The following is a 12,936-nucleotide window of genomic DNA, read 5'->3' as shown; positions in this document are numbered from 1 at the left end:
CAGATCCCAGCATAAAAAGTGTGGCCAAAAAAGTAGTGAAAATTTTCTTTTTGGATCCGGAAGTGGTGCCAAATTGACGCAGAAGCAATGAATTTAACATGGGTTTGTCATAGGACGGATGTCCACCATTTTAACAGCCGCTGCACTGAATTGACATCACTTCTTAAGGTATGAGGTGAATTCAATGTTTTGAATATGAATTAAGAATTTTTGTGATATTTTGGCAAATGAAAATAATTAAATTTTTTTATGATGTTTAATGCATTATGACGCTTATCTGGAACGTTTGTCATCAAATATTTTCAAAAATTCAAATATTTTCAAAAAAAAAATTCGCAGTTAAAATAAAGAACTTCTTTGGAAGGACATTTTTGGAAGTTCTTTTATAGTCGTGCCTTGAGAAGAACTTCCAATTTTTTTTTTGCTGGAATGTTACATCCAGTGCTAAAAGAAAACAGCCCTATTGACGAATTCAAAAGACTTAAGAAACAAACATTAACAATATTCTCTACTTTCGCCTAAAATTATGCAACACAAATGGATGTGAGACCACATCTAGTTGAAATACGTATCTCTTACTTGTAGTGAAGAATAAAGAAGAAACCGAACAACAAAAACATCATATAAAAAATAAAATCTTATTTCATATTGTTTTTGCTATAAAATTTTATTTAGAAAAGAAATATTTATAATAAAACATAACATATAATTTTGTATATAAAAGCTTCCAATTATATATTGAAATAAATATATAAATGGCTGGTTTACACAGGTCCCACCTAAATAAAATTTATTAATTATTCTATTGTTATAAAGTAAAAGAAGATCATTACCAAATCCCAATCAAACCATGGACTAACGACAATAATAAGAATGCAAGAAAATGCTGTATATGCGACCCCATAGAATGTCTTTGAGGGAAGGTAATCGAAGTGAGCTTGACGTCTGCCAGAAATACAACAGGCCACACAACAAATGAATAACCATATACCAATAACATCATGAAATGGTGCGAAATAACGACGTAACTTAGCATTTGGATACGTATAGGTAAAGACCATAGCGCCCAAAATGAACTGTAAGATAAAAAAAATAGAATTTTAGGCATATAGACACCCTAAATGCAAGTGTCGAATACAATAGATAAAAAACGTTTTAAATATCCCACACCATTCAATTAAAAAATTACAATGATCCTTCGAAGTATTTAGGATTTTTTTATTCGAAATTTCCATTTATTTCAGATATGTTAACAAAACGATAAGAAAACGGGTATTTATATTTAAACTTATTAACTCCAATTAGAATGGAATGGAAATTTTTAATCATGATCGTGAATGGAATTAAGAAAACTTTTTTCCTAATATCAAGGGAAATCTTGATCGTGACATCTTAACAATCTTTACCCATGTTCAAAGATTTTTATTTCATAAATCTCAGTGCATTTAAAAAAGTTATCTTTAAATCACAATTTTTATACCCTGCGCCACACTGTGGAACAGGGTATTATAAGTTAGTGCATATGATTGTAACACCCAGAAGGAGACGAGATTGACACATGGTGTCTTTGGCAATAATGCACAGGGTGGGTCCCTGAGTCGATATAACCATGTCCGTCTGTGAACACATTTTTGTGATCAAAGTCTCGGTCGCAATTTAAGTCCAATCGCCTTCAAATTTGGCACATGTTCCTAATTTGGGTCAGAATAGAACCCTATTGATTTTGGAAGAAATCGGTTCAGATTTAGATATAGCTCCCATATATATCTTTCGCCCGATATGCACTAATATGGACCCAGCAGCCAGAGTTTTATACCGATTTGCTTGAAATTTTGTACAAACATAAAACTTAGTCGTATAAACAAGTGTGCAAAATTTCATTGAAATCGGTTCAGATTTAGATATAGCTCCCATATATATCTTTCGCCCGATATGGACTTATATGACCCCAGAAGCCAGAGTCTTGGCCCAATTTGGTTGAAATTTTGCACTAGGAGTGCAATTAGTAATATAGTCATGTGTGCCAAATTTGATTGAAATCGGTTCAGATTTAGATATAGCTCCCATATATATGTTTTTCTGATTTCGACAAAAATGGTCAAAATACCAACATGTTCCTTGTTAAATCGCCACTGCTTAGTCGAAAAGTTGTAAAACTGACTTCTAATACATATATATCGAGCGATAAATCATAAATAAACTTTTGCGAAGTTTCCTTAAAATTGCTTCAGATTTAAATGTTTCCCATATTTATACCCTGCGCTACACTGTGGAACAGGGTATTATAAGTTAGTGCATATGATTGTAACACCCAGAAGGAGACGAGATTGACACATGGTGTCTTTGGCAATAATGCACAGGGTGGGTCCCTGAGTCGATATAACCATGTCCGTCTGTCCGTCCGTCCGTCTGTCTGTGAACACATTTTTGTGATCAAAGTCTAGGTCGCATTTTAAGTCTAATCGCCTTCAAATTTGGCACATGTTCCTAATTTGGGTCAGAATAGAACCCTATTGATTTTGGAAGAAATCGGTTCAGATTTAGATATAGCTCCCATATATATCTTTCGCCCGATATGCACTAATATGGACCCAGCAGCCAGAGTTTCATACCGATTTGCTTGAAATTTTGTACAAACATAACACTTAGTCGTATAGTCAAGTGTGAAAAATTTCATTGAAATCGGTTCAGATTTAGATATAGCTCCCATATATATCTTTCGCCCGATATGGACTAAAATGGTCCTAAAAGCCAGAGTTTTGGCCCAATTTGGTTGAAATTTTGCACAGGGAGTAGATTTAGCATTGTAGCTATGCGTGCCAAATTTGGTTGAAATCGATTCAGATTTAGATATATCTTTCGCCCGACATGCACTTATATGGACCCAGAAGCCAGAGTTTTATCCCGATTAGCTTGAAATTTTGCACAAGGAGTACAATTGGTAGTATAGTCATGTGTACCAAATTTGATCGAAATCGGTTCAGATTTAGATATAGCTTCCATATATATTTTTCGCCCGATATGGACTTATATGGCCCCAGAAGCCAGAGTTTTGGCGCAATTTGGTTGAAATTTTGCACTAGGAGTACAATTAGTAATATAGTCATATGTGCCAAAGTTGAATTTTGAATTTGAAAAATTTGAAATCGGTTCAGATTTAGATATAGCTCCCATATATATGTTTTTCTGATTTCGACAAAAATGGTCCAAATACCAACATTTTCCTTGTTAAATCGCCACTGCTTAGTCGAGGAGTTGTAAAAATGACTCTAATTTTCCTAAACTTCTAATACGTATATATCGAGCGATAAATCATAAATAAGTTTCCTTAAAATTGTTTCAGATTTAAATGTTTCCCATATTTTTTTACTAAAATTGTGTTCCACCCTAGTGCATTAGCCAACTTAAATTTTGAGTATATAGATTTTGTAAATGTCTATCAAATCCTGTCCAAATCGAGTGATATTTAAATGTATGTATTTGGGACAAACCTTTATATATAGCACCCAATACATTTGACGGATGTGATATGGTATCGAAAATTTAGATCTACAAAGTGGTGCAGGGTATAATATAGTCGGCCCCGCCCAACTTTAGACTTTCCTTACTTGTTTTTTTACTAAAATTGTGTTCCATCCTAGTCAATTAGCCAACTTAAATTTTGAATCTATAGATTTTGTAAAAGTCTATAAAATTCTGTCCAAATCGAATGATATTTAAATGTATATATTTGGGACAAACCTTTATATATAACACCCAACACATTTCACGGATGTGATATGGTATCGAAAATTTAGATCTACAAAGTGGTGCAGGGTATAATATATTGGGTCCCGCCCGACTTTAGACTTTCCTTACTTGTTTTCTTTATACATTAAAGACAATGGACATGTTTTAAATTAGTACATAAATCATAATATGGTCAGGGTATCATGAATTCAGTCATGTAATTGTATTGACTTTAGACTCTATAATATAGATCTTGGTTGCTTTTTACCAACTATAGACATATTGGTCTCATTTATTAACCGATTTTCTTCAAATTTGGAATCCTGAAATGTGACAAATACTTTCCTCCTGTTGTTTACGTTTAAAGTATGTTTTTTTTTGCGTCAAAAGAAAACTTGTCTGTCTAAATTTTCATTTCCTCAGAAAAAGTACAATGGAAAAATTTTTATTTGGAATATTGTAGCTATTGAAATTAAATATTAATTTTATACCAAACAATTCAACATTTGCCTTCAGTGCTATGAGATAATTCCAATTTGTATGCATTACGAAGAGATAAATTTGAATTTTGTATTCGCTTTAAATGTGACAATTGCCATTGTTATACTACACAATTTCAAAAACCGCCTAAAAGTATGCCCTGTATTAAACCCACTATCATAGGGAGGAAATGCCGTCAGTTTTTTTTCTAATCCGGTTAATAAGTTTTTGTGGATTTAAATGTTTGTTAGCTTTTTTAATTGAAGGTATTTAAAAATGAACACCGAACAAATTTATGGTGAAGGGTGTTCGAGCTTGGACACATTAATTTTGATTTATATTTACCTGTCCACAAAATATACCATAAACCACATATGCATGGATACCATGGGGCTCGCCTCTTGTGGGATATGTAATGATAAATTCTTGGTTATAAATACACCAAATACCCAAACTAAACAGCAGTATAGTGATCGCATGCAAACTCATATGTATATATTTCAATACTCTTGTACGAGTGCCTATTAGAAGCCGATAAATTACAATTGCTAAAATAGTAAGATAAAAAGATTTGAGAAATTACAAAATAATTGCTTAAATTCTATATTTCCAAAATACTTACTAAATCCAATTAATAAAGTTCCTATTAAAGTTAGTATACCATGATAACCTCCGGCACAATACCGATTAAATATTCTCTTTTCAGGAGAGGGAATAATTTCAATATCATTTTCCCAAGGTGGAACTTCCTCCCACGCACTCCGACCCTTTGGATTAATTCGAAAAGAAGTGATAAAAAATGACGCATTACCATTGAAATAATGATCCGAATCACAACCGTGTCTATCCATTACTAATACACAAAGATAAACTCCACATCCCAAATAGATCAGCAAAAGTATAAAGCCCCATTTTTGGCTGATACGGCCCATAATATGCAACAAAAAGTCAATGGGAATATGGTTTCTTTTTTTTTTTTTTTGAAGTCTATTTTTTCGACAACACAATGAAAATAATTTATTTAAATATGTCACACAGAACAATGTATATTTATTATCAAGTCATATTTACTTAATGTATTGACAATGAAATCACTGATTACCATTTTTTTTTTTTTCATTTGAAGGCTGCTCTACACGCAGAGAAGAAACATGATTGTCACAATCATATTCGAAGAGCAAAATAATATGATAGCAGCTATTTTTGCGGCGACCATGTAACATTTTAACCTGCAACCATGTTGGCTCAGTGAACATGGTTCTAAGAAAAATACAATTGTCCTCATCTAAAATGTTATTATATTTATAAAAAGAATTTTGTTTCCATTAAAAGACAATGGTCACGATCTAAAATGTTATGTTATTCGTCGAAAATGTTTTTCTTCTAGTTAAAAGAACATGGTCACAACCTAAAATGTTTTGATTTTTATGAAAAAACTTTTTTCGTCGTCGAAAAAATGACGCCACTTGAGAAAAGAAAACACAAAATCAACTTTATTTATTTGTTTTTATTTATTTATAAACTATTTCATTGTTTATTTGTATTTATAATGTCGTGCAAGCAAAAATCACATATTTTTACACACTCTAGTTTGGTTCAATTTCAACAATAAGTAATCATTCCATATTTACTTCGTGTCCATCAAATGTACAAACGCAGACATCATGTAACTGCAAATAAAAATAAATTATACCATATATCAAAATGCAGAACAAAAACCAGGTGCATTTTTTTCAATTACACTTTCCTTTTTTGTATTCACATAAAACCACGTGCCATTTCTGAATAAATAAATTAACACAAAACACAATAATTCCGTATTCTCCGTCCATTCCAAGAAACAATCAACACACGACTGACGCGCAAAATGAAAAATCGTGTGTACCTGCTCAATGTTTTTATAAAATTTTTGTCGCTGCAAAAAAATTAAAAAATTAAATGGTCACGAAAACAATGTACATGGTCTTTATGGCCATGTAATGGTTGTAGACATGTCTATACGTAAACTATAAAAATACTTTTTTCTCTGCAAAAAAGTAAAAAAAATTGAATGGTCAGGTACATGATTTTCCTGACCATGTAATGGTCTCAAATTCTATCATTTAAATAATAGAACATGTTTGCGGCATTTGAGAACCATTTGAATGCTTATTGCCAACATATATTTTTCTCCGCTCGAAAATTATTTTTACAAAGACAAAATACATGGTTTTCGCGACAATTACATACTCTAAATAAGCATTAAATGGATGCGGCAACCATGTCCAAACATGTTTTTTCTGTGCGTGTATGTAAACCGATCCTTCGAGTTTCAATTTCTTATAGAACACAATTACACTAAATCGTATTCCTGAGTCCAATCGACAGTCGGCTGAGTGGACAGCGACCGGTGAACCGTCTCCGAAGCGTGGGAAACTCAAAAGTCCGCTGGCAAAGTAATGGCCTCTGTTTTTTGGGTGCTCATGGAGTAATTTTTATCGATTATCTTGACAAGGGAAAAACCATCAACAGTGACTATTATATGGCGTTATTGGAGCGTTTAAAGGTCGAAATCGCGGCAAAACGGCTCCATATGAAGAAGAAAAAAGTGTTGTTCCACCAAGACAACGCACCGTGCCACAAGTCATTGAGAACGATTGCAAAAATTCATGAATTGGGCTTCGAATTGCTTCCCCACCCACCGTATTCTCCACATCTGGCCCCCAGCGACTTTTTCTTGTTCGCAGACCTCAAAAGGATGCTCGCAGGGAAAAAAATTGGCTGCAATGAAGAGGTGATCGCCGAAACTGAGGCCTATTTTGAGGCAAAACCGAAGGAGTACTACCAAAATGGTATCAAAAAATTGGAAGGTCGTTATAATCATTGTATCGCTCTTGAAGGGAACTATGTTGAATAATAAAAACGAATTTTGACAAAAAAAAATGTGTTTTTCATTGTTAGACTTATCAGCCAACCTGTTAAAACTGTGATTGATACTATCATTTTCGTGATTAAAGACATTTCAATTAACTGGATCAATTAATTTCGTGAATGAATCAGATTTTTTTTTTGTATGTGAAATTCAAATTAACAATGGATTTTTATGTGTGATATATTGTGTGATCCAATGAAAAACAAAAACAAAGTTTATCCTTACACACACAGAAAAAAATTTCACGAAAATTTTTCCAATTAAAATCTTAATTGAGTTTTAAAAAATATTTAATGAAAAATTTAATTGATTCAACAATTTTTTTAATTGAAACAAAAATCAATCACATAAACACTATCATTTCTGTGATTGAAGACATTTCAATTAAAAAATTTAATTGAATCAATTAATTTCGTGATTGAATCAGGAATTTTTTTGTGTGCAGAAAAAAAGTAAACTACATTATGGGAAAAAAAGAACTATCTCGTGCGAAAATTGAACTAAATTGTATTCCAAATTTTGAGATTCATTAAATTAACGAACATTTTCCTACATTTTTGAAATTTTAATTACCATTTACGAAATGCATCTTTCTCGAAAAGCAAAAATTAACTGAAAATAAAGAAAAAATCTTAGGCGCCAAATCATTCCCATTTTAACCACGCTGTATTTCATTCTTACTATTTTTGAGAAGTGTACAAAAAACTTCTTCTGTTTTAGTTAGAATTGAACTAATTTGTATTTCATTGAAATGTTACTGCCATTTGGTTCATAACATTTTTGAGACATACATCGTTGGGCTGGGGAAAATTTCTTAAAAAATTTTAAAAATAAACTAAAACAAAATAAAATTTTTGCAATAAATATTTGTTCATTTTAGCATCGGTTTTACAATTCTATCCACTACCAATAAAAGTTTACGCTCAGTAAAAAGTCAACGAAATTTGTATAGCCGATTTAATTTTATTGTAGTTAGTAAATTTATTTGATTTTAGGAAAATTAAAGTAAAATTATTTGATTTTAGTTCCATTTAGTCTAATGTGGGAAAAATGTTCTTATTTTAATTATTTTTTCTTACTTTAATGAGGTGAACTAAAAATAAAGTACACAATTTTACTACATTTGAAAATTGTCCTAAAATTAATGAAGTTTACTTAAATTGCATTCATAATTTCAAATGAGTATATTTTTCTGAAATTGTTTATGTCGTGATCTTCATACAGACATTTTAACAATTTTTAACTGCAATTTTTTTTTGCTTTCAAAATATCAAAATATCGATTAAAAAAATTCTTTGATTTTGCGAATATTTGTCTTACTTCAAGGACACACAATTTTAACGCAGGTGCGCAAAGTTCAAAGATTCGTGTCCTAAATATATTGCAAACAAAAAATATCAGCAGAAACCAACCATTTCTTATTGTACGTGTAATTAGTAATCTTGTGTCGTTCCGGAACGAACTAGTTCCAATGAACGGTTCACTAAAAGGAACGACTGTCACTAGTTCCATCTCTTTCATTCTCATCGTTCCTTTTGTCATTTAGTTTTATTTTCAATTTACGCTCCATCGTTCCTCGGATCGCAGTTTGATTTTTTTACTTCTGTTTGAGCTATTTGCCAATTCATTCATTTTGGCGCGTATGTATTTAAATTATTGATTGATATGCTGCTATTTAATAGAATCATTAATTCCATCTCAGGATCTTCACAAACGACAAAAATCGTAATTTCTTGCAATGAATAATTTTGCACAGAGTATAGTATTATTCAATCCAAAAATCCATCCAAAGAGTTTGGCTTCCTGAATTTATCTACTTCCTTAAATTTTCCATTCCTTTAATTTTTTATACCCAGCGCCACACTGTGGAACAGGGTATTATAAGTTAGTGCATATGTTTGTAACACCCAGAAGGAGACGAGATAGACACATGGTGTCTTTGGTAATAATGCTCAGGGTGGGTCCCTGAGTCGATATAACCATGTCCGTCTGTCTGTGAACACATTTTTGTGAGTCTAGGTCGCAATTTAAGGCCAATCGCCTTCAAATTTGGCACATGTTCCTAATTTGGGTCAGAATAGGACCCTATTGATTTTGGAAGAAATCGGTTCAGATTTAGATATAGCTCCCATATATATCTTTCGCCCGATATGGACTAATATGGTCCTAAAAGCCAGAGTTTGGCCCAATTTGGTTGAAACTTTGCACTATGAGTACAATTAGTAGTGCAGTTAAGTGTGCAAAATTTGATTGAAATCGGTTCAGATTTAGATATAGCTCCCACATATATCTTTCGCCCGATATGGACTAATATGGTTCTAATAGCCAGAGTTTTGGCCCAATTTGCTTTAAATTTTGCACAGGGAGTAGATTTAGCATTGTAGCGTGCCAAATTTGGTTGAAATCGGTTCAGATTTAGATATAGCTCCCATATATAGCTTTCGCCCGATTTACACTCATAAGACCATAGAGGTCAATTTTTAACTCCGATTTAGTTGAAATTTTGCCGCCCGACTTTAGACTTTCCTCACTTGTTTGTTACTATATTACTATAAACTATTTGAAGTAATTTCACTCTATTTTCCATATTTTTGTATCTTTCAATTGACCACGAACTTCGGTACACAAAGTAAACAAACAATGTAATGTCTGTCTTTAGTATATGGCAGTGATTTTTGTTAGCCAAAAAAATTGTTTTCACTTTCATCAATCTCATGAATATTAAACAAACTCCAAACAATAAGAAAGCAAAAACAAGTTTGGTAAATGACGTAAACATAAGATAAACTGATAAAATTCAAGAAAGGTTAAGAAAGGTCAATTGGTGTTTATAAATAAAAAACACGTTAATGAACCTTAATCTACGAAAAGAAAAGTTCAATCGAAAGATGTAAATAAAACTCAAATTGATCTGGATCATAAAAAGATCGTAGGTCTCTAAAATGAATACAAGTTTAATAAATAAAATAACGTTTCAATCATAAATTTCCATTCCATACATATTCAAGACAAATATACTTTGAACATGGGATTTCTGAGGGGTTCTAATCAAAATAAATGCATATGGAACAAATCCATCCTAACATATGCAACTAAATATCAATAATCTCTAGCATAGTGTTTCCATTTAAGTTTATTACTTTCTCTTTCCACTTGTGATGATAAGAGAAACGATCAAAATGAACCACTCTTTCTAAGAAACACTTATGTGTGAGGGTGTTTTCGAAAGGTTACAACTAAAGATCTAGTGGACGTGCATGTATGCTGCATGTTCACTTTGGATCGGTTGTTAGGTGATAAGAGAGCTAGAAGAATGATAACAGCTTCTTGTTGTCTTGCTCTAGATTAGATTTAAGATTTTCAATATTCTAGATGAAAGTTTTTAGTCAACAAAGTAATTAGTATTCATTTAGAAATCAACGAGAAAAGATTGATTTGGAGTTTTGAAATGGAGCTCACTGCAATTGTTGTCAATGACAACTAATTGTACAATACATATTAGTATACAAAACCGTTATCGTTTTTACATGAACTTCTCCAAAAACTAATAGTTCACAGCCAAATCCATTGTAATGTGTTTGGGGTTAAAGATGGAGACGACGCGCCGCCTTCATTCGCCTTCAAGTTCTACTGTATGGTCATCCATTTTAGCGAAATAGTGAACTGCTCAACCATCTCATTGAAAGATATGCGAGTTTAGGTTACAGAAACCAAAGTTGGAATTTTTATATAACCATAGAAAAAATATTACATCAATTAAAATTGAACTCTATTTTAAAAAATTTAAGGTCTGTAATTTATATTATCATTTACGTGATTGAAATTATTTCAATTGAAAATGAATTGTGGGTACATTATTACTTGCACTCAAAGCAAAAATTTACTTGTATCCAAAAATTTTGACATCCACTTAAAGATTTTGATATTGATACCGAATCAAAGATGCATATTCTCTAAAATAAATAAAATTTTCAAGAATAAATCCAGCTTTAAATCTAGGTACTCTAATATTAAAATTAGGATATAGATATTATTAACAGAATTATCCATTATCTTTTTGCAACTTATTAACATAGTTATTTTCGAAAAAAAAACTCAAATTTTAGTAGACATTTTTTTTAATTAAAACAAGTATATACGGCCGTAAGTTCGGCCAGGCCGAAACTTATGTACCCTCCACCATGGATTGCGTAGAAACTTCTACGAAAGACTGTTATCCACAATCGAATTACTTGGGTTGTGGTATCTTAAACCTTCTTAACATCGTTTTCTAAATTGTGAGTTAGTCCATACGTGGTATATATTAGACAAAAAAAGGTATGTGTAGGTAAGTCTACAAATAATTACGAATCGATATGGACTTTTTGCACGGTACGTAGAGAGCCAGAATTGAAATATGGGGGTCGCTTATATGGGGGCTATATATAATTATGAACTTGATATGGACCAATTTTTGTGTGATTGGGGATGGATTTATGTGAGGGCTATATATAACTATAGACCGATATGGACCTAGTTAGGCAAGATTGCTAACCGCCATATACTACCACCACGTACCAAATTTCAAGCAGATCGGATGCATTTTGCTTCCCCAAAAGGCACCGGAGGTCAAATAGAGGTCAAATATGGGATCGATTTATATGGGAGCTATATATAATAATGGACCGATAGGAACCAATTCCTGCATGGTTGTTGGATACCATATACTAACATCACATACCACATTTCAACATAATGGGAAGAATTTTGCTCTTACAAGGGGCTCTGGAGGTCAAATCTGGGGATCGGTTTATATGGAGCCTATATATAATTATGGACCGATATCGACCAATCTTTGCATGGGAGTTTGAGGCCATATATTAACACCACGTACCAAATTTCAACTGAATCAGATGAATTTTATCTTCCAAGAGGCTCCGGTGATCGGTTTATATGGGGGCTATATATAATTATGGACCGATGTGGACCAATTTTTGCATGGTTGTTAGGGGCCATATATTAACACCATGTACCAAATTTCAGCCGGATCGGAAGAAATTTGCTTCTCTTAGAGGCCTCGCAAGCCAAATTTGGGTGTCCGTTTATATGGGGGCTATATGTAAAAGTAGACCGATATGGCCCATTTGCAATACCATCCGACCTACATCAATAACAACTACTTGTGTCAAATTTCAAGTCGATAGCTTGTTTCGTTCGGAAGTTAGCGTGATTTCAACAGACGGACGGACATGCTCAGATCGATTCAGAATTTCACCACGACCCAGAATATATATACTTTATGGGGTCTTAGAGCAATATTTCGATGTGTTACAAACGGAATGACAAAGTTAATATACCCCCCATCCTATGGTGGAGGGTATAAAAACAACCCACGCGCAAACATATCGATTACATCGATGACAGGTATCGATTACATCGATGACAGGTAGATAAAAGAAATATATAGGAAAATTTCCTATATTCTAACAAGTGTGTCTCCTTAAGTTTTAAAAGGATTGAATACTTCTTAGTACGAATGAACTAAAATATTTTTCTATGCCAAGTGTTCTTTGTATGTATGATAAGCTTTCTATAATAAAGGAAGTCAGAATTATCATTTTATAAGAAATTTTACTAAATTTGAGGAAACTTGGGTTTAGTTCATATTTTGTTTATTTTTACGAATGCATAAAATAATAAAATTTGAATAAAATTTTCTTTTTCAGTAGTAAATTCTTATACCCAGCGAAGAAATCAGTATTAGTAAAATTCCATGCCTTATTCTAGTTCATGAACTATTCCTAACTGTTTTCAGTTTAGGATTTTTTTACTGAAAC

General features: G+C 32.4%; 1 protein-coding gene across 1 annotated transcript; it reads right to left on the bottom strand.

The window, feature by feature from the left end:
* Positions 1-636: 636 nt before the first annotated feature.
* LOC142239036 (uncharacterized) lies at positions 637-5,274 on the bottom strand. Its single transcript, XM_075310803.1, has 4 exons — positions 4,832-5,274; positions 4,555-4,757; positions 834-1,076; positions 637-779 (listed from the first exon to the last, which is right to left on the bottom strand). Exons 1-4 carry the CDS (start codon positions 5,139-5,141, stop codon positions 765-767), a joined length of 771 nt encoding a protein of 256 aa, XP_075166918.1. The 5' UTR covers positions 5,142-5,274; the 3' UTR covers positions 637-764.
* Between the last annotated feature and the right edge of the window lie 7,662 nt (positions 5,275-12,936).

Source organism: Haematobia irritans, chromosome 5 (assembly GCF_050003625.1).
Source record: "Haematobia irritans isolate KBUSLIRL chromosome 5, ASM5000362v1, whole genome shotgun sequence".
Classification (NCBI taxonomy): domain Eukaryota; kingdom Metazoa; phylum Arthropoda; class Insecta; order Diptera; family Muscidae; genus Haematobia; species Haematobia irritans.
Note: the sequence above shows the minus strand (reverse complement) of the source record. Positions and strands in the feature narration are given on the sequence as shown.